Raw genomic sequence first — 26,040 nt, 5'->3', positions numbered from 1 at the left:
CAGTCGGTACAGTGGAAAGTGCATAAGTAGCATGTAGATTGGAAGATAATTACATGAAAATGTCAGAAGAAGCAACCACCTATATTATTGTAGGATCAATAATAACCTAATAATCATCGAACATGCTGCACGCAATTTGCAACACATTGAATTGAGCCTTGTTGTAATATTGCCAGAAACTGTTTTTGCCCAACATTCCTTAGAGTAATAAACACAAACTGTGAATCATTTGCGCGCGGCCCGCACCACAACGCTGCATAGTTTGTCGGTCACAAAAACCGACCCAAAACCGAACATTAACTTTTGCCGACCTCGTGTTTGTGAAAAAGCTCGCTCACTCACCCGCGATGACGTTTCCCACATTTATTGTGCGCAAGGAACAAAATATCCTCTCCCACGTGTCTCGTGCGGTGATTTGTAACGTACATCAAAATGAGGCAAATTGTACGGTACACACAGTGCAGTCGGAATTATTAGGCACATTTATTCATCACGGAGAGACCACCTTCCCTTCTTTGCCTCTACTGCGTTGTGGTGTACCTGCTGCGAAGCGTACATTTATGAACTGCGGGAAATTGCCACGAATGCACGGGCACGGGAGAAATGTGCTTGAGCGAGATTGGTACATAGAATGCATGTGCATAATTTATTGACCATAGGAAAATAATTTATTGTGCACACATTTTGCACGCGATGCAAGTTTGCGATGGGCAAGTTTTCGGTGAATTGCGTGCCACCGGCCTGTACCGATTGCGCACCGGTTCGTTGGGAAATTTGAAGTGCATCACTCTCCGGGTGCTGCATGCAGCTGGGTTTTGTTGTTGACGTGTGTGCACGGGCGGATGTGTGTGTGTGTGCGTTCAAAGTAAGCCGATTTTTCGGTGTGCAAATACTCGAAGGATAGTGCAGCTGTTGTCGGATAATTGAAAGAATAATTCGCAAGAGCTGGAGTTTTGTTTTTCTGCAATGGCTCGATGCGAGTGTATGATTTTACGTGTTATAAGCAGAAGTGCGTCCTACTCTCGACAGTGGCTTTTTCATTAATAGACTTTTGAGTTTTTTAGATACGAAAGCTTGTTTTTTCGTAGAACAGTGATCGGAATTTTTTTAGTAGAGATGTTGCTTTTGTTATAAATGCTTTTCGATAAAAAAGTAAAATAATACTTCTGAAATCAAATAGATTTTAAATGGTTTTTATTATTTTATCTTGAAACAGTCATATGTTTCTATCAATTATATTCAATTCTCATTATTGAACCATAACAATTCTACTCGATATACGAATCCGTTTAAATATGTTTTAAATATTTATAATGTGTTTCATTAGGTTGTTTATTAATGCAATGATTGAGTATGACTGATGTAGTAAAGATTGAACATTTGAGTTTTGAATATAGTGAGTTTAGTAAAAAAAAATACAAACTATCAAACGAGTTGTTATGATGAAGTTGACGAACAAACAGCTTTTTGGCTGTAGCTTTTTGAAGGCAACGTGCTGGCCAGCAAACCAAATTTAAAACATATAAAGAGCTTCAATTAATCGTTTTATTAGCTTGAAAAAGTACTCAAAGGGAAATACATTTCTATTTAGCATTCTTGTAACAGTGGTTTTTCGTAACAAAGGGAACAAAGCCAAGCAAAAAAGGCCCCCTTATTGGTTTTCCTAAAAGCATTGTAAAAAGATTTATATCAAATCGGGCAGCGTAGATTAACAAAGACGAGGCCATTCAAAACGTACCTGTAATGGTCAAAGCAGTTCTTGTCCTTGCTGTCCTCGTCCTTGTATACTAATTTAAGTATATAAAACACCAATTTTGACAACGGTACCGTTCCCAGGTAGGAAAGCTCATCAATCCTGGTAAACGATGAAGATGAGCGCTCAAACAATGCTTTTAAGACGATAATTTCATAACGAGCGCGTAGTACAATAAATTACATCCCGAGTGTCACTTGACCGGGGTCTCGTCTCCATCTGTGTCTACCGGCTTATATATGTATGCGTGTGTGTGTGTGTATTTCAGTTTGTGTCTTTCAAGCACAGTGTCTTGCTCGAAAATGGCAGCAAAAATGGGAAAACTTTATCCATCGCCCATTCGGTGGCGCAATCGGTGTGTCGTTACCGAGCTGCCGGGGCACAAAAAGAGCTGCGAATAAAAAAAAAGAACCACCAAAGAGGGGGGGGGGGGGGGGAGGGGTAAAGAATAGGGGTGGCAATAAAAATTTGTTACTAACGGCAGAAACAGTTGCTTGCAAAAACTGTTGCAAAACTTCTCCACCGGACACACATAATGCCCGATCGTTAGAATTAATTTGGCCGGACCGTCCCGTTGCCGGACCATTGGAGCGGTGCATGCAGGCTCTCGCTGCTGCTGCCCTTGGCTGACGTCTGGAGCAGCTGGGCAAATTTACATAGACCTGTGTGAGCTTCCGGGATGATCTATGGCGGGTTTTCCAACCGGACGAGATTATGCTCGATGCTGGCGTTAGCGTGACACGAGAATACGGCAACGCTACACACAGAGGGATGAAGGGCAGGGTGCGGCAAAGATATCGGGGCACATAAAAAGCCATACAGCCACACCAACAAAGTTACAAGCACTCATATAAAGAAGTGTATCAAAGCATTACGACGTATTAGCACCGGTAATTACGATAATTTATTTCGGGCCTCTTTTTTTCGCCACTCGCGGATATTCCTGCGCCGCACTTACTCCCGGACGCTGGCACTGGCCAGCAGCGGCTTATGCAACGTTTCCGAGGTGGATGTTGTTTTCTCTCATTCCCTCTGTTGGCCTTGCTAGGAAATGTCGTTTGAACGTGGGCTTCCATCTACGGCACTGAGAGTGAAGAACGTTGTAAGTGAACGCGTACGATGGGTAATTGGAGAGGTCATAAAATTTCATTAAAATTATTACAATACAAATTCACACATACCCATCCAAACACACAGCGGGCTTCGATATTCCCCTAATGTACTGATGTGTGTGCGTGTGTGTGTGTCTGTAGAATGTGTGCAGAGTGGCACAAAATATAGCCAACCTTTTATGACGCCAGTGGTTGGTTCCGCTTTTTGACGGTTTCATCCATGAATAGGAAAATTGCAATGGAAAATTTGTTTATTGAGAGGTGAGGGAAATACGGTTTAATGCTCACGGTCACTGAAATGGGGTTCAAGGAAAAAAAGTTTATTCAATAAAGTATAAGCATTGGTCACAAGTTTTTGTATAATTGGCAGTCAAGAATAAAATATGATCGATCGTTCATTTGGAGGTGTATAAAATAGTTAGCTGCTTAGTTTAACATTTCATCAGTTTTATCTCAAATGAGATTGTAAAATAATGTATTTGACTTATGTTTATAGTAGGAGTAATCTTATCTCAATAGTTGTTCCTGACATATTTGGGAAAATGATTATTACAACCAGCACTCAGCACGAAAAATAAAATTCGGCGTCATAAATAGTTCAAACTTTTCATTTTAGTTGTTTGTAATTGTAACGGATTTTTTAAAAAGCAGTTATTAAAGATTTTATTGAAGCTGGTGCTCCACATACATTTACATTAATGCATCATAATGTAAACATCTGTCGAACTGATTTACATCACAATATGTACAAAACTTTATCATGTGTTAAAATCACAATTTGTGCAAACCTACACTTCGTTTTGTGGATATTTTTTTGATGAAAGTAGCATTATAACTTTCATTTTCATGCTTTTACCATAACTCAACCCATTGCAAGTGCCCATGTTTTGCAATCAGCACAGCAAATATATCATAAAAGACGTGCACCAAAAATATGCAGGCAGCACACAGTCAACAGCACCAGAGCATATTCAGTTTGGCGTACAAAATCGAATGTGAATTGTTGTTTTCGAGTAGCTGAAGGTGTATTTCCACCTGACTGGCAGCGTTCCCAGCGCGAAAACCATTGCAGCGTGCGGAAAGTTTCATTAAGAGGCACGGGTGCTGTTGTTCCAGTTTTACCCCAATATTCTCTATAGCGGGCGAGAGAAAGTGCAAAGAAGATAGCAAACAGCGGACGAGGGAAGCGCACGCCACCCCAAACCAATGCATCGTCGTGTAGCGGGTCACGCGAGACCGGGTTGGATTACGTAAGTCGGTTCCATACCAGCCAACGAGCCAGCGGGGGCTTTAGTTGCCCGGTGCAACACGCTCACCGTCGAAGGACGAAAATCAGATACGTGTTTTAAATTTACATGACTGTTACACTGCAACCCTTCCGATGCCGATGGGAACGTTGCGAAGGAAACAAAAAAAGGAAGCAAACGTATTACCACACTGCTCATTGTCCGTTTGGCGTACGGAATCGGGTGGAAAATTGTACTTCGGGTACCATGTCACAGGTTTGCTCTCTCACTTTTTTCCATTACGTTCTCTTTCTCTCTCTCTCTCTCTCTCTCTCTCTCTCTCTCTCTCTCTTTATCTCTCTCTCTCTCTCGCATTTACTCGCTCTGCAACGATGCTTTAGTGTTAGTCGTTTTATAAATTTAGTCACAACCCTTCCACCGCCCCAACCGGAAGTAATAGGAAAGTATGGCAGAAGCGACTCGGTGATATTTTTAAGGCTGCACTCTTGCCACGACTTAACGTTAGTGTGTTTGTGTGGCAAGATGGGCGAGAATGGACTGCGGTGCAGATTTAGCTAGCACCGTGGTCACTAGCACCGCAGGTCGGCCAAAATGGTGAAGGCGGGAAGGAAACTAAAATAAATCAGATTTTATTACGAAACACGAATATGGCGGCAGCCAATTAAACTCTGCCCGTGAAAAGGGTTTTTTTCCACTAAAAGCCCCCCCACACGGGCGACACATGGGCAGTGCGGTCAGCCGGTTCGTTACGGCGAGTGACCATGCTGCTTATACTGCACCATATATGTATATGTATGTACGTGTGTGAGAGCGGTTGCTTGCAATGTGTGACGCACGCAGTAAAAATGATGTTGCAAAAAAAAAAAAATGGCGCGTAAAGGTCGGCAATGGTGGCCGCTTAGTACGGACGGTGCCGCTCGTTAGTTTAAAGTGAAAGAAAAATTAGTGCCCAAGCGGCGGCGGCCAAAACAGGTACGGTTGTAGAGGGAGCGTGGAATAACCGGAGAAAACGCTATTTACATACATTAATACAAATTATACAATTAAAGGACAACATAATTAAATTTTCACTCTAATGAATGTGTCCGCTCTGGTCCGTCATGTGTCATATGCTACGGGGTTTGGGTTTGCGCGAAGCGCCAAGCAAACGCTCTGTCCGGTTTAGCAAGGTGCGAACGGGTTTTGCAGAAACCGCATCATTTTACTGCCTTTTCGCCTTTATTAGTATCGTGCTGCGATGATGTGGAATGGCACGTGTACACACACATATGAAAATGGAAACATAATTTGCACGAAATGGAAGTACCCATTACACAATTGCAGTATGTTTGTGATGTATTTGTTGCAGATTGTTTTGCTTTTTTTCAGAGGGATACTAACTAGCGTTAGGAATAAAATAATGGATAAGTTTTACCTTTTTTGTTATAACTATTACACTCGATATTGTACATTAAAACTTTTAAATGCATTTCCATCATTTAGTTATAGTGATATGCTCTCTAACCTACAGTAAATTCCTTTAATGACACACAAAACAACTGAAATTATGAGTTTTTAGTCTATTTCCCTCAGGATTAGTCCATGCAATTTCGATATGAGTCCGCACGCTGGACAGGATCTAGTTCTTTCGATTCATCATAACCATTTTCATTTTTTTGTGCGTCTGTAAGTATTAGTGAGTATTTGTAGCATAATTCATTGCCTCACGGTCTAGCTAACCTCACGACCTGAATACTAATATTTGGACAATCATGTAATTTAAAATAGTCTGAAAAGTTTAGTTCTAAAACAACACAGTTTTGATTCTTAAATATGTACGACGAAAGAACAGTATACACTAACTAACTATATTATAAACAATAAACCAACAAAAAATTATATAAAATATCTAGTTCAAGACATTTACGATTTCGTATATTTGTTATTCAAATCAAACTGTTAGTATTTTCTTTGCAAAATCGCACAAAGCATGCATTTTTTCTGCAAAATATTTTGTATTGAGAACTATTCAAACTTAGTAAAATTTATTTTCAATAATTTTTTTTAATTCGCATAAATTCAAAATGATAAAAAAAATACTGACAAAGTTATAGAGAAATTCAGAAGCTTGAACAATTTAAACTGACCGTAAGTGTCCAATTGACTTGTACCATAGATTTTCGATAGTTTGGAGTCTTTACGCATGAAATTTATATATAAATAAGTAAAGAATCATTTTGAAAAAATGAATGTAAATGAATGTAGTCCCAAAAATGACTCAACTGTAGAAATAATAGGAACTTGAAAAAATATTCTCCATTACTTTTCACTTTGCTTAATGAAAAAGTCCAATATCGAATAAGCGACGAGCGTGAATCACATTTCGTGGTTAACCATTTCGATGAAAATTAAATCCCGCTGAATGCTTCAATATAAACACCAATAAAAACTTGCCCTTTTTCGGTACGGCACAGGTGATAATTTTAATACACCCGCCAATCGAGTCAACTCTGCTCCGAGTGAAATTGCAAAAAAAAGAGAAAATAAAGCGTAAAAAAGCACGCCAACCATTCCACGACCGTAAGCTATCACACTGAGGGTATCGTTTAATTTTTATGCGCAAAGCGATCCGCCCGAAACGGGCAAACAAGAAGTTGGCAGAAAATCAAGCATGTTGGCAGCACAATCTCTGTCATTGTTTTTTTTTCTTCTCTGTTTCACTCTACGCCTAGCGGAAAACAAACGCGTCCTGTTCCTTCCGCGAGCGCCCGCGAAACTTGTGACGGCAAAAATTAACATTAAATTTCTGCAACCCTTGTTGCCCGGGCAGCATCGTCATAAAGATAAAGCATGCCGGAGCAGCATTTTGCGCGTTCGCATGGGTGTGTGTGTGTGTATGGGTGAGGCGCGCTTTGTATCCAACGATCATGCTCACGTTCATCTCCCCATCTTGCATCTTGCACCGTTGTCTGCAAGTCTTTAAACTCTTGCTCGCTAAGTTGTGCACACTCGCCCACCCGCTTGGGCTAACCCTTTTCTCGCGTCGCCAGAAATAAATGCCGCACGATGATGACGAAGATGAAAGAGGTCGTTTGCCGACGAAACTTGACTTCATAAAGTTCGTTATGAAAATCGAGCCGCACACTGTTTACTTTATCATCTTGCGCGGGATCTTCCGCCGGTTTGCGTTGACTTTGGGGAGCCTATTTCCGGGGCACCGGGTTTCTTGTGGTCGGTCGGAGGTTTTCTGGAGCCCACGGTGGCAGCGTAGGAGGACGGGGGCTGGATGTTGAGGAAGGTTGGTCGGAAATGAACCTTAGGTCTTGAGAAAGATTTCCCGATTTGTTGAATTTGGTAGCCGTGTTTTTGCCTGTCCCTTTGGAGGCCAACGGATTTTTGCGCCTTTGCCGCACTTTATTATGCGTTTTGGCGTAAGCGGGGCGGGTCGGGTGAATTCGCGGGGAGTGTGAGGTTAATGATGGCACGGGCCGCCGCTTTCTTCCGAGAGCGCCACCATGCGATGCCCCTGCCACAGCTTGTGTAGAGCGCCATTTATCTTTGCGCAACCCCGTTTCCCGGAGCTTTGGGAGCGTTTTGTTTTCCAAGAGTCAACTCAAAGTCCTAAGCGTGCCAATCATTAGCGTCTTATGCAGTCGACGTTTGCAGAGGAGAGAAACTTTACCCAGTCAAGTGCAGCTTGATACTACGACCCATCAAGATGTGATATGTGGGTGTGTGATAGGTGGAGTTGATATGCAACAGTCGATATAAAATCGGCTACACTGATCGCTGCAACACGCTTCAAGTTTGACCTCGTTGACAGGAAAGGTTACTCGTCTTAGATGTTTACTTAACTCCGACACCGGATGCAGTTGTGGGGCGATGCGGGTGGCGCGCTCGCGAACGTAGCTGTTACGCTGTTCCAGCCCGCCGGAAGTGATGGCAAAGCTATTTTAACCGTAAGGCGGCAATTAAAACGAACAATATAAAACCATCCGCACGTGGGGCTGGTCATCGACCGTTTTGTCGGCTCGCACAGAGGGCACAGATATGTTGGTTCAAGATTCCCCACTGTTGCTGCTGCTGCTGCTGTTAGTGACGCAGTGCTTGGATGGGGCAGATTGTAGCACCATCACCACCCAACGGCCAGCGCCGCGCCGGGACGGACAATATCCTCCGCCAGAGACTCTTGCCTTTCTGCGACCACTGGGCAAGCTGTGCCTGGAGGAGACGGGTGTTAGCCCGGAGGCGATCAAGCGATTCAGCGACGCCGATCCGTTCGACGATAATCGTGCGCTCAAGTGCTACATGGACTGTATGTTCCGAGTGACGAACGTGACCGATGATCGCGGTGAGCTGCACATGGGCAAGCTGCTCGAACATGTGCCGGTAGAGTTTGAAGACATTGCACTGCGAATGGGTGTGAGGTGTACTCGGCCCAAGGGCAAGGATGTGTGCGAACGGGCGTTCTGGTTTCACAAGTGCTGGAAAACATCGGACCCTGTGGTAGGAAAGCGTCCGGGGAACGTGTGTGCGAGGATTGAAGGGGCATTTTTAATGGCGACACTTTTGCTACCTCTTTTTGCAGCACTACTATCTGGTGTGAGAAGGGACAAAAGTCAACCGGGTTCGTTGTGTTGACCCATTAAGTAAGTATCTAGCTACATTAAGACACACGCTGTTGCCTGCTGTATGCCTGCCTGCTGACCATTATACATCGGCACACAAAACGCAAGTGTGTGTGCGTGACTCTGTGATCTGAGGATGGATGGTCACGAATGCGCCACATCGTACAGCAATCAATCAATCAATGTACAACGTCCCGGGAGGGTACGCAGAATGGAAGTACAAGTTAAACGTGACCGTTTTTATGATTGATTCTTGAATAAACAGTAAGCACAACCGTTTAGTTCTTTGCAGCCGTGTTGGTGGTGTTGGCGGTTGTTAGGACAAAGAAAGAACGTTTGTACTTCGTTTCGAAGTTGCACCCGGGTTGTTTGTTTGTAAATCAATTGTGCAACCGTTCGCAACTTTCGCTCAGACACAAAGAACTTCGTCTAGCGCCAGGCACAGGTACGGAGCATATTCTAGGTGGATTTTGTCAAGGGGGAGGTGTGTTTGGCGACAGACGAGCGGCATGCAAGCAGCGCTCTTCGGTGAACCGGCTGTTTTGCAGCTTACTGTTAGCGTGTCGCTGCTAATGCCTCTCTTGTGCATGGAAATTTCCATTTTCCAGTCAACAAACTTTTTCTTTTGCGGAAATGTCTTCCAAGGTACACGGTTGATGTACTGCAACGTGTCTGGTTCCCGTGTGGTGAGACGGTGTGGGTTTATGGCGTGGTGCAGCTGAATATGGAACGCTGTCTGTTTAATTGAAGCAGCTTGAAGCTTTAATCGTTTCAAGCATTCGAGGCGATATGTTAGAAACGATAACTTGAAGCAACAAAACAAAAAATGAACCGATTTGAAGAGTACTTTATGATTTATTTTTAACGTTCACGTGCTGTACACTTTTCACGCTAAGCAAGAGTCAATGTGAAGCACCGAAGCATCTTCCTGTCTTCAATGGCACTGCTTGTGAAGTGTGGTGTTTATGCTGTGTTTTTGTGAAGGAACGCAAGGTGGAAAAGTGTAGTATCATTCATATGAATGATGGCAAAATAGGCTGAATTTAAAACAAGGGTTAATCATTTAAGAACAGCTTTAACTGGACAATTGGAGTTGAAATCGATATTGGACAATATCTCTTAATGCAGTATAAAGTGAGACACCAACATATTTTTAAGGTTTGTTTCAAAATGGTTGTACAATTGGTTGATATTTGTTGATGAATTAACACATAAAATAAGACTGCTTAAACTCGATGTTATTTAGCTGTTTGTTTCTGTTGTTTATTTTGTCATAGTTCAGTTTTTAATAACATTACTTATAAAGGTAATTGGAATTTCGATTTTAGCTGGAATAGACACAGTAACGACAAGCTGAAAAACGATGGTAGCAGACAAACTGCATTAAAACCGCAGGGCAACAACATGAAACACAGATAACTATACATAAACTTTTCCAAATACGAACCAGAAAGTTCAACTACAGAAAGTTCAATCCTTTGCTCTGCATTCAACGCTGCTTAGTTGAGTGAAACCAAGCCCACTCCAGTGCGAGCACTAATTTGGTCTACATTTTATCACGATACTTTGTCAATTAAGAGTTTGAAGCGGCCCTCGCTTGGACATTACACCGACCTGTCCTGCCCCGGTATAGCTTATTTCAGGACGCGGCAAACTTCCGCACGGTACGACCAAATTCGAGATGCACAGAAAATTGCACCCGGTAAGGGTATAGAACAGTGCACTCCTTAAAAGTTTTCGACAACTCTTGCTTCCGAAGCAGTTGCAATCATGTGTGTGTGTGTTTCCAGTTAGTTGTTTGGCGAGAATCGGCATCAAAATAGGTGATAGTGCTATAGAACAGAGGATGAAAAATTCAAAACATTAAACAAACCGCAACTGGTAGTCGAAGCTGCCCTTTGCCCTTGTAATAATTACGATCACTAACTTCCGGTTCCGTTTCCTTCCAGCATCGATGATGTGAATAGGCACGTTCGCACGCATCTGCAATCGGCCCGGTCGATTTGTTGCATTTGGCGAGCACTTTCAGCGCGATCGAGTTGAACTGCTTCGGTATGGCGTGGTAAACGTCGATCAGATCGAGCTCGCCGTTCGGACGGGTGACGTTGTGCAGGCGAAACATACAGTACATGTAGCATTGCAGCTCGTGCGAGGCCTGCACCGATTGTGGGCTATTGAATTGTTCAATTTGCTCGTCGGTGGTTCCGGTTTCGCGCAGACACTCGGAACGAAATTGCCCCATTTGCTGCAGTAGCTCGGGCGACAGAGAATTTGGAACGTTTGCACTAACAGTTGCCATCAGGCAGATGGATGTAGCTACAACAATAGTTAACATGTTATGCTTTAATCTCACCAGTTGAGATGCCTAGTTACAACTGAGAGATAAAGCTTATGTCCAGCCACAGCGCCACTGTCATGAAATGAACTTTACGAATTAATTATAGAATGTTAGATTGAGTGCAGCAAAGCGGAAAGGTGGATGATTGATGGGTTAGAAAATATTGGATGGCGTCAGTGCAATTAACCAGTGACGCATTGGAAACATATTGATTATTTTTAATTATTGACTTTGCTTCACGGAGTCAGCACATTTTCGCTCTCTTTTGTTTTTCACAGATTAACAACTAACAGAGTACTGTTTCTATTCGGTTAAATGTTTCTCTTCTGGTACATACTGCGGTTGTAGAGTTACTCATTAAAAAAGTGTTTCTGACAACAGTAGACAAGCATGTTTGTTACTATTTTTCTTCCAAATAATTTCGAAAGGTTTGTAGTTATTACAATGTTACAAAGTATGCTTCACTTTAGAAATTGCACTTCTTAGCAACTTTCTTTCGTATCTGCTTCCCCAATAGAGACATAACTTTCTCCATCGAAGTGAGCAAACTTTCCAATAATGTTCACCTTTTCCCCTCCAGTGCTCAAATGATGTGAGATATGTATTTTAGAGCTTTCCTATACACACTCACACGTACACAGTAAATATATACACATACACCAGAACGTAAAGCGCAAAAGTCGCCGACAAGGGCCAACAACGCTGGGCAGTAAATCATTGCGAACTCAATTTCATCGCAAACTGACCCCTTTTCTCAATTAATTGCACAGTAGTTTTCGGTGCAAAGTTACTGGTTGATGCCCTCCGAGCGGTTTTTGGCAAAGATAGGGCAGGCAAACGAGCGCGAAGGAAGGGTACATTTGTTGGCAAACGGTTATGAAACGAGCAAACATTGTTCCAGAAAGAAATCTGTCCTAACCTCAATTTATGATCGTGCGACTATGTGCGTTCGATAAGGGAGCTTCTGCGGGTGGGAATTCAATGCAGCTCGCCTGCACGCTGGTGAAGCGCAATAAAGTTAGCCATCTACTTGTGCCGTAAAATTAGCCCAAGTGATCGGCAGTGTTGAGCCAGAGGCACCGAACAGGCCTTGATGTTGGTTTCGGTAAGGGATGGGGAAGTCTAACAAATTCGCAAGCTCTGACCAAGGTTCATGGCAAGCGGGATCATCAACGTTGAGCACATCGAATATTCATTTAGCCATTTTCGTCGAATCATAGGCATACGAAATTGCAAGAATTGGCATACCAAATCGGAGCGGGATGGTACTGTTATTGTGGGCTGGAGTATCCGTACGGCTTACGGCAGATGGCAAAATTTTTGCGGCGAACTCATGTGAAGTCGCTGGATCCATACCAACCGCACCGAAGTTAGCTGCGATTGCCTCACTTTAATGGCTTTGCATGTAGGAAAGCTAGTCAGCCATGTACGACTGTGCCATGTAGTGAGAAGAATAGTCAGCCGAACGAAACATTGAACCGTGCAGTGAGTTATATTGACCAATGTATTCGACCGATGAATAATGGAGGCACCGAAATGGACATGTACAAACGCACACACAAAGCACGTGCCGTATTGGTGATTAAAATTGAAAGTATAGTGCTTTCAGTGGTTGGATCAGGGTCTTCCCTCTTCCTGGGCGTACAGTGCCGATGGCGGCGTGGCACGTCTGGCATTTGGCGGGACCGGTACAAACTTTTCATCGGAAATCAATCAATTACGAGCTGAAGTCTCGAATGGCTGCGTGTAGCAGGCTCATCACCGAGCTTGTCTCTGGAGCTAGTGGTTCGTTGCGTTGACCGTTCACTTACCTCCGCGGACCTCACAGGTAAGCACCAGGTTGTCGTCCTCCTGCAGCGGCCCGATGGCACCGGTCACGTCCAGCCCGGACGCGTCGTACACGAGTATCTGATGCGGTGGCACTGAAAGAGATAGACACACGAAATTAGTGGATGTCTTACTGATGGGTTGGGTATGGGAGCAGATATGCTGTACCGCAAAGGACACACAACGCACACCGGTGTCGTGTGGTTGCGTGACGCATTTCGGCCAATCAATCATCTGGAGGCGGTTTCGAAGGATTTTCGTTTTCGTTTGGCTTTATTAGCCGGATGTTGGTCGGGAGTGGGATGGAAATTGATTGCGTTTGAAAATGCGACCGAGCTAGAGATCTTAGCAAAATTGACAATCAATTGGGATTTTTAATCGATCAAGCCTACCTTAAGTACTTATGATTATGAAGTCATATGATTTGAGCACAAAACCGAATTTTGTAATGCCCAAGTCACACAAGGCGTAAACTTAAAAAGTTTTGGTCATACATTTCAAGCGTAAAAAAGGTAGCGTCAATAAGATAAAGCTTAGTTTCAATACATGGATAGCAATCGAAACGATAACCAGGAATAAATATAAGCTACATTGGATGCGTCCACTTCCAATGCGCAGGTTATGGAACTGCTTCGCGTAGCAGTGCGCGAGAGTCGAATTGAGTCAATGAGCTGAACAATAGAAGCCTGGCCTGTCAGATGACGGAAGATATTGATTGTTTATTACAATAATTTGTAGTCTATAACCAGGAGCATAATATACGATCAGGAATTTAACTTCATTATGGTTCTGCTGTAGAATCCATGTAGTTCGTTCTATATTCAAATAATTATAAATTTAGAATATACTTTGACTCTCTTCTTAAAGCATTTGACAACAAACAATTTGTTTTCAATAGCCAAAATAATGTAGATTTCAATCAAGAATAAAGAGTTCGAATTTTATTCTTCTTTTACCTCTTAAAATCAATGTTGGGCATGAGTTTGTTTTGGGAAAGTAACAGAAAAGGATGTTCAAAAATAAACCTCTGAAGCTAAGATTGCCAACAGAAGAACCACCTGTACCAATGTGCGATATAAACGTACCATTAGAACCGCCCTGCCTTAGCACTGTAATTGGATGTTTGCTGTGTACAGTCGGGCGAAAGGACCGGGAGCTCCAATAAATATAAGTAACTCTTCCTCTTACAGCGACTTTTTGTAAAAAGTTCATCCACCAAAACAAACTGACCTTTTCGTGGCGCGTTCCGGGGGCTGCATTCGCTCCGAACCATTCCAACTTCCTGCCCGGCCGGAACGTTTCGTTTATCAGATCGAATGTAAACATTCATTTCCTGTTTACTCTGCATCATTGTCTGGGCAGAAGTGAATTAAACTTGGCTCGATTTGCGCGTTTGACAAGCGCGCGCGCGCGCGCGGTCGGAGTTTGTTTTCGCGACCGGGGGAGCGGGAGCAGAACGTTTAAAGTGTCGTGCAGGAAATTGTTTGAATTCCATTACGGGGCACTTGCAGCAAAGTGGGCAAACCGGGAATGCTACCCCTAACCCGGCGGGCGCTGGTTGGAGCGCTTGTTACACGCCGGATGGGCTGTATTTTACGCTTTCGTTTAATCGTTCGAATGGATGTGCAAATAGGCACATGACCGGGGAGAGGGGATAAAAAAGTGCCCCCTTTTTTTGTGCACGATGCCACTTGAACAGAGGGATTGGGATAATGTTTCGCTGTTTGATTAAAAGAAAGAGGCTTCCACGGTCACATACAATCGCCCCGTAATGCAACGTGAAAAAATGGGGCTTTATTCTGCTTATGCAAAGAGCGCCTGTAAATTATGCAAACGGGCTAACATTATGATGTTGATTGGTTGGACGAGGTACATGCACCGTGGAAGAAGGACCCAAAACAAAACCAAAAGGGCTGTGTACAAAAATAGCAATCTCAACCATTTTCGACCAGCACTACGGGTAAGCAAGTGAGGGGTGTTTGCTTCCCTTTTATTCGCTCCTCCTTTTTGAATACGAAAAACTTTGTGTTAAAAATACTTCCCCACGTAAAATCTACACCCCACCACATCATTTGCTCTCTTAAGCTTATGTTTTTACAGACACGTTCACACACACACACAAGTACCTGTTCGGCCAATAGAACCATTTTGACAAAAGCGTAGCTTCTCACGGGGACGCATTTGGTGTAATGGTTGGCAGTGTCTGTCTGGAATAAGCATAATGTACGAACTGTTTTCTCGAGCATGGACAATTTTCTCAATTGGAAAAGTTTGTCCACCAAAAAACAAAAACTAACAAAGTTGTGTTAGTCTCCGCCGCATAGCAGAGCGGTGCAATTTACTCGGTTTCGTTTGAGGCACAGGTTTTTTTCTGTGTTGACTTCACAACGGACACGGTAATACTAACACGAAGCGGAGGCGTCGCATTTGTAATCATAAATAGTTCATGGCTGTTTGCCGAGCTACAAAGAATATCAAGTACTGCATCTCCCAGGCGCTTGATGCTGAATTTGCATTTTTATAGCTTTTTAACATTTTATATTCGTATGAAATTAATTGGCAACGGTGTGTACCCACATACACCTGCACAAAGTTTGTTGCTTTTTTTTCTTGGTGTTGTGGTCCTTTTTTTTTGGGAGGGAACGGATTAGCTGAGTGGTGGGTCGAAAACTTACCGGTTACGGTTAGGTTGATGCGATGATTTCTTGTGGGCGAGTTCTGGAAATCCACCCGGCACCGGTACACCTGCGAAACGGCACCACGTAAAAAGGTTAACAGAGTAAGAGAAAAAGAGGAAGAAAACACTATTAGTAAACGGAAGCAAACACACAAAGTTGAAAGTTTAGGTACAGAGCAACGCAGCGCCTGAAATCTCCCCACCGAGGATTAGGAACTTGGTACGAGCTTTGGGGATTTGTGCAACGGAACACTCCGTACCGAAAATGGAGGAAAGCAAAGAAAGAAAGCAAAACAAACGAAAAAAAAACAACTGTATTCACTTACCCCTTCGTCATCGAGCTGGATGTTGTCCACGCTGAGGGCGGCCGGTTTCGAGATCGTCACAAAGTACGCCCTCGGTCCGAAGGCGCTCGTTTCCGACCAGTACAGGGCCTTGGAGAATTGTCTCCCCCGAACGTCGTAGCTGTGTTTGGCCAGCATCAGGAAATGGTTGCACAAAAAGAGAGAAAGAGATGGAGATAGAAAGAGAGAGAGAAAAAAAGTTTGGTTAATTAAAATTTTCATAAACTTCCACCTGTGCCCTCCCTTTCCTAGACCATGTGTCTCCAGAGGCGTGCGTTTGTATGCGTGAGTTTGAGTGGTATACCAGGCACTCGCAGGAATCTGTAGGCGTTGGGCTCAGGAGAGCTAAAACGTAGCTTGGGTTTACGCTTGCTACGTACGCGTGTTTCTTGTTTTTCAGCCACCACTTCACCAAGGACAAACAATAGACGATGTGCGTACGCAGCCAGGTTCGAATATGACAAGGCCGAGCCGCGCTCAACTGCGATGCCCGATTTCCCACGAAGACTTGTTCCCAGCGGAGCGATAATGTTGAAAAAGTTTTAATTATCATCGGTTTCGTGGTAACGGGCAGGGGGGGGGGGGTCTCGGCTTTACCTTCTCAGGCTCATTCTCCATCTTCAATGTCCTCCCCTCCTACTCCCTAACACCAACCGGAAATGGTACGGTTCGCGCGAAGGCCTCGTGGTGGTGCGTTATAATTAGCTTCTGAGGTGCGGTCTCGTGCACAGCTCCCCTTTGCCATTGCAACCTTCTTTGTTTGTGTTTGTGTGCGGAAAGGTGCAGGAGGAAAAGGCGCAAATCCAAACGCGAGACGTGAGTGTCAACAGCGACCGCCAAAGACACAAACAAACAGCTTTGTTTCCCTAAACCATCGCGCAACCATCGTCCCTGAATTGGGATGGGGCAAAAGGGAAACGCGAACACGATGACATTGAAGCGATGAAGCGAAACCGCATTAATGTCAGGCTGTCTACCCCTCTCCCTGTTCCATCACCGTACCAAGGGAGGATCTTCTACTACCCCCCAGATCCTCCTTCACCTCATTCCGAGTGCTGTATAACGCGTGGTAGGTGAAGATAAACACCTTTCACCATTTGTCGCCAGATTGTTTATGCTTTGCAGCGGATTACCGGAGATTGTGTCGGTCGAAACAACGGTCCGAAGGGTACATCACCCGGGGACCCCCAAAACATCCCCGATCCCCTTATCGCTCACTCCTGGGCGAACGTCCGTCCACACTTTTCGCCTTCGTCGCTACATTATGCCTAGATTTCGCACGGACGCAAGATGGATTCGGATTTTGTAGGGTGGATTTTTGCGCTGACCCAAAAGCTAACCTTCGGTACACGTCCATACGAACGGTCCATCTTTGGGTGCATGGGTGTGTACGGTGTTTGGGCTAGATTGTGCCGTCCCGGGGTGAGAAGGAAAAAGTAAGGAGGATCAGAAAGCAGCCAGCCAATTTCCCGCCGGAAGTGGAGCCACAAGGATGACAAGGATATTAAAATAAATTTCACGACACCTTTTGGCCCTCATTTGTCTTTTTGTTGCCGTGCAGCCGGTTTCTGCAATCAGAGCAGATTTTTCGTTTTTGGTGGGCTGTGCGCGTTTGGAAAATGACATTTCCTATGCCGGCCGGTAACACGCTGGCTGACCAGCGGGTTCGGTAGGTTGCGGTGACGCAGGTGGCTATAATCCCACTTCACAAAGGTACCGCTGGGAGGGAAAATCTCCGCAGATGGGAAGAGCCTTTCGACATTTCGATGCGCGGCAGACCTTTGCCAATTGTGCGTAAATCTTTCACCTGCTCTCGGTGTCATCGTGCGTGTTTCGGTTGCATGTTTGGAGGGTTTGGAAATTTAGGTGTCCACATTATTGTTACTATTATTTTTGGGAAAGGATTAAACGTATGACATGTTCCAAGGAATCCCTCAATGAAATGATTTTTGAAGCAATTTTCATTGAAATTCTAATACAAAATGGCCCACCCATGTCTATACTGAATAGTTGGTTGCTCCGCTTGATGTTTCCTGCGTGCTTTTCTCAACGCGTAAATAAAAACTCTGACAAAACTTTAGTAACAGCTCACGCTCGGCTTCCCAACAGTCGTAAGCAAATTCAGTAATCAGCCACAATATTACCCGTTCCGTTCCATTACAAATTACCTCGATTTCAAAGGATCATCATTTACCCAAAGTGCTCGAAGCGTAACGGGAACCGTTTAGGCGACAGTTCTCATTTGCCTCATCTGGCGGGGATGTTCCCTCTCTCTCTCTCTCTCTCTCTCTCTCTCTCTCTCTCTTCGCTGAGCTCATCGTCTTAAGCCATCCTATGCGCGGCAAAAAAAAGGTAAATGGCTTACAAGTGTCCTTCAATCAGTACGCTTAAAGCAGCCCATTCGCTGATTGCGTCAATCCATTGGATCGGATTTTTCTACACCGCCATTTTCGTGCCTTTTTCTTCCCTTCATCCCTACACTTCCGTCGGCGAGTAGGGGTGGTGGTGATGATGGTTTCGGTACCGCTTTCCTTGGCTATCAAGTGCGGCATCCTTTTACAGACACCTAGAGGATTGTGTGTGGACGAACGTTTGTGCGTTCGCAGCGAGAACAAAAAAAAACCGAAAAAATCAGTTCATTCGCATCCCGAAACCGACTCGCCACTCCTTAATAAGGACTGAACAACCGAGGCTTTCGAGGTTCATTATTAACTGCCCACTTTTGTAGTGCGTTTTGTTCGGAAGGGGGTATTTTTGTACGAAAAAAAAAAAAACAAAATGTGAAAACCAAGCCGAACGGTTTCTTCCCAGCGTGACCGTTCCTTTGCGAAAAGCGAAAAGAAGGAACACTTTATTCGTTGGCAAAGAAAAGCGGAACAAAACAAAAAAAGACACCACCAAACACCGAGGAACAGTGGGGGAAACAAAATCAGCCAGCGCAAAACGTTTCCAACAAAACCCATCCAATTTCCGCTCATTCCATTTGCCATCAAACGTTTTGGCCGGCCGTTTGCAGGAAGCGAAACGGAAGGGTGGGTTGGGGCTTCGCTACGCTCGCCGGCGTTATTCGGGCCCGCCGAATTTGAGCCACCAGCCAGAGCCACAGATGGGTGAGCAAAAGCGTACGAAAGGAGCGGTACAGTGAAGAACCTTACCAACCTCCTGGAAGGTGGGCTTCCACTGTCTATGAAGAAGCACCTTTTATAAGATTTTCGTGTTGCTCCTTTTGCTCGTCTCTCTCTCTTCCTCCCTCTGTCTCTCTATAGATGGAGCGGCTGTCATGTATTGGGAACGGTACACCATGGTTGCGCTTGTACGATGGTTTGAACTGGTTTGATGTTGAAGAAGGGAATAGGAAGCGTCTTTAAGGTGGTGCCATCCGCTCGGAATGATGAAAAGCGAAAGCCGATTCCAGATGAAAGCGGTAAGCGAAGAGCAGAGAGCGGGAAAGCAAAATTGGAGAGAAAGGGCTACAAATTGAAAGAAACTTTTAGGAGGAAAAAGCCAACCCAGCAAGCTCAGCTGAAACACTGCAGCCTTCTCGGTTGGGGAGTGCCCCGTTGGTAGGGTGGGCCTTGATTTTGGATCATTGTTAACGCAAATTAAGGAAATTAAAAGCAGGTGGATGAAGGGCGGGCAACGGGAAATCCGATAATGGTCCAGAAGGAATGGAAGGAGGGCGAAAGGGAAACATAAAGAGAAGAAGAGAACGAGAGGGTCTGGACAAGGAAAAAAGGTTGGATCTTTATGCAATGATTGAGTAAAAATCAGCCAAATTGCAAAGATGTTCGGGGGCAAAGATGGTTCGAAAACCTTTACGTTGGCATGTTTTTGTATTTTCGTACCATCCTTATCATCACGCATCACACCACAAAAGAAAGCGTGTGTGACGTGAAGAGTGCTACTACTGGCATCTTACCCAACATTTTGCCGACCGAGTTGTTCGGGTGAAAAACTCAAGAAGAGCTGCCTAGCCGTAGGGCGATCCCGAAAAAACCCACGATCGGACCCGTTCGATAGGCCGGCTGTTTATCAGTGAGTGAGTGCGTGTGAGCAAAATTTATCGCACTTGAAAGTTGCACAGCGATAGCTGGAGGAGGTGGAGGGGGCTGCGGTTGGTCGGAGTTGCTCGGGACAGATTTCTAGCACGTGCAGGTACGGACGTGTAAGTCGTCCACCAAACCCGTAGGGAATAGGGGGAAACCTCACATCGGCCGAGCGGAAAACTGAAAGCTTTTGGCGTGCCAGTTTTCTGCCCTTGTCTTTCGAGAGGTTATCCCACTTCTGTTCGGCCCAAAACGGGTTCCCCCTTTTATCTGCTCTTGAGCAACCGACATTGTTGTTTACTACTCGCATCTCGTTTCGCATCGCTTCTGCCCTGGAAGGTGGTATGGGAGTGGTATCACCTTACCGGTCCGAGCGGGTTGTGCTGGTGCAATTTGATCTTCCCAATCGGGGCGGCAGACATGGGATTAGGGATAAATGTTGCTATTTATATTCCAAATTGACAATATAATATCAATAATCCTTTGCAGTGTGCCCCTTCCGGAGGTTATGTCATCACTTGGATAGGGTCAAGGAAGAAGGCACTGGTATTGGGATGCTGGGGGGAAGATTGTGCCCTTAAAAATCGCCATAAATGATCCGTTGCGTAAGAAAACGCCCCTCCTATAAATCATGCATGTAGAGTTGCAGGAGTTGGAAATCTTGGGGAATGGTTTCTTAGGGAGCGGGAACCATGTGACCATCGAATGGTGTGCGAAGCATACCGGTAGTTGGAAATGATAATGGAGTGTCATCGTACAATAATTGCTTATCATGCACTCTAGCTCGTTAGTTAGGGTTGTGTATTACGGAAAGAATTTATCAATGTGTAGCACTTTTCCTACGAATAGCAATCGAACTCCTAAAGTGGGCTAAGAATTGTTTTCCTGTTGTAGGACTACTAAAGAATTCCACACATCCAACACGTTAGCTCAGCAGGATCAAACAATCAATCAACAAAAACGCTTCTTTGCTAGCACAAGAAGCTTTTGAGTCATAATATTTATCAAATCATCTCAAAACTGCAGCCGGAATAGAAACGGCCCGTACTCTTCTAATGGAAATAAACCATTCGCCCGGGACGAGAAGACGTAACTCGTTGCCCGCCAGCAAGATACCAGCCGTTGGCGTGAACATTTTCGATTTCCTTTTCCACCGCGCATCGGAAATCCGTGAACCCAACGGATACCATCGGCAGGGTGGTGGTGGTGGTGTAAGAGAGGCAGCCGAAAACGGAAATGCTTTTACTGCCCCGATCGGAAGATGGAAGAGGTTAAAGTGTCTTGTTTCGGTGTTGGCGGGTAGCGCAAAATCCCTCGCCGGGTTCCCCGGTTACCGGTTACGTGACCATGTCGGTACGGTTTCGCGCAAGGGGCAAAGCGGAGGACGATAGCAAATAGAGAAAAGCAAAAAGGATCTAGAGCAAAAAACACACACACACACATACAAACCCTTTCAATATTGGTTGTACGGTGCGGGTGCGGGTACGGTTCTGTGCGCTCAAGTTTGTCAATAGACATAAATTTCCGGAAATTCTTAACATTTCGGGCACGCCGGGTCTCGCTGGGTCCCAGGGGATGGTTGGGTATTGCGCAGCGTTGGTGAAACGTGGGGTAAAGCGTAAGATAAAACGACCAACTTGCGAGATCGGTTAGAAGAAGGCAAACGGCAAAAGGTGCTTGCTGCATGCCGAACACGAGCAAGGGTTTTATCGATTTGGATAAATTTTTACCGGCACAAAATGTCATTTGTTTGCTGAGGGCAAACGTTTGCGGGATAGCGAAAAATATGAGCGCATGAACTAATAATTCCACATCGGGATCATAAATCTGCTAGCTTTACGGTGGCGTACAATCATTATTGTGTTGCAAAGTATACGTTTACTCTATCCAGAAAAGCGCCACCTTTTTGTACAAATTTTGGAAATATGAAACGTTCATTAGTATGCTGATGTTGAGTTGCGAATTGGTCTGGGGATTTGTGTTAAAAAGTAATTCATTTCCGGCACACCGGTGTTGGGTGTAGTGTAATTACTGTCGAGCAGAATTGCACTTTACAAATTATGCACCACCGTACACGAAACATCCAATCAAAAACCTTCAACAACAACAGCATCCAAATGGTGGCCTGGTGCTGCACCATCTGGCCACTGCCGGGAATCGTGGGATTTGTCTCGAATCGTGGATTAATTTGGTCGATTCGTGGATCCCGCCCTACCGTCTCCCCGTGTTGGAATTGCGGTTTGTGAGTCGAAATTAGGCCAGAAGCGCATTTGGACGCGAGCGAACCCGTCAACGGATCGGTGTGTGGGCTGATGTCATTTGTAGCCGGCGAACTGGAGTGGGCTTCAGCTAGTCGCAATCGGAGTAAATCTCATCGCGTGATGGGATCATGAATATGAAGTTCGGCCAAGTGTGTGCGTGCAGCACCCTTGCGATGGCCACGGTGCGGCGGTGATTGATTGACGCAAGGATTACCGCGGCTGGCAGTATGGAAGGTGTGATTTTCTGCAACGCACTCCACCACCGATCTGTGTGTGTGTGTTTGTGTGTACTACTGCCAATCGTGTTTTCTGTTCGCCGTTTCTAGTGCGAAAGGATTTTCCAAAAATAGTACCACCACGGCACACGGAGTGAGCAACTGGAAACGTGAGCAGCCGGATAGAGTGTTAGTAATTATTTTCCCAGCAACCCAGCACTGTTGAGCTTCGGATCAGCTGGGGTTTTGCGTTTGTGCCGTATTGTATTACCGATGCCGCTTGCGAATGATATTCCGCATGTACAGGCAGATGGAAGGAGTAAATCAGCGGGCTTTCGTATGGCTGCAACCAAACACTGGTTGACGCTGGGTGCGATACAAAACTCGGGCAGCTGTGATTTAACGAACCGGAGTAGCGTTTTTCAGTAGCGTAGGGCTTATGATGCTGTCGCTGTTGAGATGATTATCAAACTGTGTTCGAGATAATCGTGGCAAATGGGGCTAGCGTTGCACATCTGGCAGTATAATTTGTGCAACCGGGGTGTACTGCTTAGCGGATTATATTTGTTCAAGCATTTGTTTTTCACCAGTGAGTGTCAGTTGTAGATAATAAAAATATTTGATCTGGAAGTTCATATGCAAAAGCGCATTTTTATAGAGTTTGGCAGCAAAATGACAGCGTTAACATATGTTTGCTAAAGTATAGCCTGGATACGATTGACAAACCTTAAAGTGGCAACCGATTGATGGTATGATGTGTTACCATCATCACTTTACAGCCATCATTTTTAATTGATTGTAGAACTGGATTGTTGGCTTTTTTCCATTAAAGCCACACAAGTTTATATGTATTTGTGGTATCATCGTGCACTTCATGTTGCGGAGTTCTTCAAACAGTGAGCTCGTGCATGTAATCAGTGGATAAAAATGGGTCACAACCTTAATCCTTGAAAAGTGTTGTATCGTGGGGTAGATCGTGGAAAAGTGTTGTATCGTGGGGTACCTTTTTATCCGGTAATTATTGTTGTATTTTTACCGGATCTTTTTCGATTTTACCCAGGTATATAATGTGTATTTTTGTTAGAATGGAATTTTTAATACATTTTCTGTCACTTATCTTTAAAATTTCGCTGGAAATATCATATAAAACAAACATTTCCAAATCTTTATGTGCAATTTAGGCATATACACAGTCTATAAGTCTAAATAACAGATAAATAAATATTATATTTCTAACGACACTATGGTTAAACACCTTTACTTTCTTATTGACGATGTCGTACCATTTGATCTGGGTTTGTAAACCAACATGTTAATGTGTGTCAGAGAGCGATCTGATTATTCACACAATTTCAACACCTTCAATCATCAAGAGCAACTACTTTTTCTTCAAATTGAGAACTGTAAAATATTTATGAATAAGTTCAAATGCGATTAATCAATGCGTTTTACAAGGTACAAATTCCCTTTGCATACCATGCCATCGTAGCCATGTCATAGATACCAATTGCATCCAATATTCAAAAACTGAAAATAGCTCTGTCATTGTTCCATTAAACCAAAAAACCATTCTACTCGTGAAAAACAGTGTTCACCAGTTCGATTCGTAGTTCGACCAGTAGTTAGAAGAATTGATTACTCATAGGTTGAAACTAACTGTCATTAATATAAAAATGATGATTTCTTATTTACTTTATTATTTTGTTATAATGAAGTTATATTTCTTCTTTTTTTTTTTTGGCTCAACAACCGTTGCCGGTCAAGGCCTGCCTGTACCACACTACTTGTGGGTTTGGCTTTCAGTGACTTATTGATTCCCCCCATAGCAGGATAGTCAGTCCTACGTATGGCGGCACGGTCCATTTGGGGCTTGAACCCATGACGGGCATGTTGATAAGTCGTACGAGTTGACGACTGTACTACGAGACCGGCTTGAATGAAGTTATAGAGCTCCATTATTAATCTTAGTTTTGGTGTGCAATAAGTGAAATAAAACAGTACATCTTACCTGTACAAAGGTTTGCCTGCGCTTTCCCGAAACCACAGCACCATGTACACCCGATCGTTCAGCTCCTCCGGTTCGATGTCACACGGCAAGGTCGCCGTTCGCCCGAGAACTGCCTCGACCGTCACTGTAGACACTGCAAAAGGGTAAAAACGAAACACAAAACCGAAGTTTGATTAATAATTTACACACTGTAACACAAAAATCCCTACACGCATAACATCGTATAGTCAATAACTTCACTGGAGCGATGGTGTTGTAGCTAGCAGCATTTGCTTTTTGATCATCGAAAATCAATAAATAGTTAAACTTTAAATCGGCGCCGAAAGAGGTCCGCAGAAGCAGAAGCAAATCAACCAGCTTTTCGCAACCGCAACGATTCTGTTTGATCGCTTGTTTTCCAATTCCAGCTCCGTGGAGAATTCCTTTAACGCGCGCCTGCCTCTCCCTCTTTCCGCACGGCCGCCGCACTTGTTTGTCAAAAGCATCCGCCGTCCGGCGGGTTCGTTTTGTTAGCGCAAGCCAATATCCACAAAAGCTGGGAATTTTTCTCATCCTTCCACAAACTCGCCCTATTTCCCATGTTTCCTGGAAGGTCCGAACCGGCTGGCAAAAAGGTTTCCACTCCCGACCGGGGCGGGGTGGATCAATGCTTCTTACAATTCACTAAATCGGTGGACCATTTTCTTTTCGCCGGAAAATGAATCCGAAACGAAATAACTATGAACGGCCGGTTCCCATATCCAATCGGATATGTGTCTCTGTTCGGTGTCTCCCCCCTTCCACGATGCCAACTCGCATCTCCTAGCCGATCGCTTGGAGGTGTGTGTGTGTGTGTGTGTGTGTGTGTGTGTGTGTGATTGTGTGCTTTTCGGTGTCGGTCGATTCCTGGGAGATAAACGGCGGTGGACTGATTTTTATTTTTTTGGCAAACAATCACATCGCCCGGGACGGGACACGGTTTTTTCGTGTTCGTTCACACAGTCGTGTCCCCGGGTTTACAGCATCACGGCTGTGTCCCGTGAATCTAAATGGCGAAAATGGATTATGATCTTCATCTTTTCTTTATTATACTTGCCAATCGAATAATGATAATAATAACAATAATAATAGTCGTAAAAGTAATAGTGACTCAGCAACGACCACCGTGGGGGCCAGAAATCGAGCGACCGAACACGTCTGTGCTGTTGGTTACGAATCAGAGGGAATGTGCACGGTACAAGAAAAAAGGAATTGCCATCCCTTAAACAGGCATTCACATACAGACACACACACTCACACACAATGAGACAAATAAAAAAGAGGAAATAAGACAAAAAGGGTCCACCATTGCGGTGGCTGCCGAATGTGTCCACCGAGTGTGCTTTTGTTTTCGGGCATGAAACCGAACAGGACGGATTTTGAAAACCTCCGAGCTGCGGTTGAATGTCATCCATTTCGATGACTTGGCATCTTGGTTTGGGTTAAAGCGGAGCGAGTGGGAGCTTGTTTTGGTTGTTATGTGGACCAGCCGCACCGCCACAAAGGCACATAACCATTGGCAGATAAGCAGTTCGGCAGAAGAACCGCAAATATGTGCCGATCAATAGTTTTGGAAGATAAAAATCT

General features: G+C 44.4%; 3 protein-coding genes across 3 annotated transcripts; 1 reads left to right on the top strand and 2 right to left on the bottom strand.

The window, feature by feature from the left end:
* The first annotated feature begins 1,992 nt into the window (after positions 1-1,992).
* LOC121602041 (pheromone-binding protein-related protein 6-like) lies at positions 1,993-8,764 on the top strand. The gene is made up of 3 exons (XM_041930813.1): positions 1,993-2,035; positions 8,131-8,597; positions 8,680-8,764. Exons 1-3 carry the CDS (start codon positions 1,993-1,995, stop codon positions 8,695-8,697), a joined length of 528 nt encoding a protein of 175 aa, XP_041786747.1. The 3' UTR covers positions 8,698-8,764.
* A 1,661-nt stretch (positions 8,765-10,425) lies between these two features.
* LOC121602042 (pheromone-binding protein-related protein 6-like) lies at positions 10,426-11,080 on the bottom strand. Its single transcript, XM_041930814.1, has 2 exons — positions 10,647-11,080; positions 10,426-10,551 (listed from the first exon to the last, which is right to left on the bottom strand). The coding sequence occupies exons 1-2, from the start codon at positions 11,052-11,054 to the stop codon at positions 10,534-10,536; spliced, it is 426 nt and encodes a 141-aa protein (XP_041786748.1). The 5' UTR covers positions 11,055-11,080; the 3' UTR covers positions 10,426-10,533.
* A 995-nt stretch (positions 11,081-12,075) lies between these two features.
* Positions 12,076-24,568, bottom strand: LOC121602043 (the record flags this gene model as incomplete). Its single annotated transcript, XM_041930815.1, has 5 exons — positions 12,076-12,146; positions 12,869-12,979; positions 15,560-15,629; positions 15,888-16,026; positions 24,436-24,568. Coding segments are annotated over 5 exons (524 nt in total), but the record flags the coding sequence as incomplete, so codon positions are not given.
* Between the last annotated feature and the right edge of the window lie 1,472 nt (positions 24,569-26,040).

This window comes from Anopheles merus, unplaced genomic scaffold, assembly GCF_017562075.2.
Source record: "Anopheles merus strain MAF unplaced genomic scaffold, AmerM5.1 LNR4000275, whole genome shotgun sequence".
NCBI classification, from domain to species: Eukaryota; Metazoa; Arthropoda; class Insecta; order Diptera; family Culicidae; genus Anopheles; species Anopheles merus.
This window is presented reverse-complemented; position numbering and strand designations above follow the sequence as displayed.

Bases quoted from the DNA above. Each gene is read 5' to 3' on its own strand.
- LOC121602041 (XM_041930813.1), top strand. From the start codon at position 1,993: ATGTATGCGTGTGTGTGTGTGTATTTCAGTTTGTGTCTTTCAA. The intron at 2,036-8,130 runs GCACAGTGTCTT...CGGCTCGCACAG, and splicing joins TTTCAGTTTGTGTCTTTCAA to AGGGCACAGATATGTTGGTT.
- LOC121602042 (XM_041930814.1), bottom strand. From the start codon at position 11,054: ATGTTAACTATTGTTGTAGCTACATCCATCTGCCTGATGGCAACTGTT.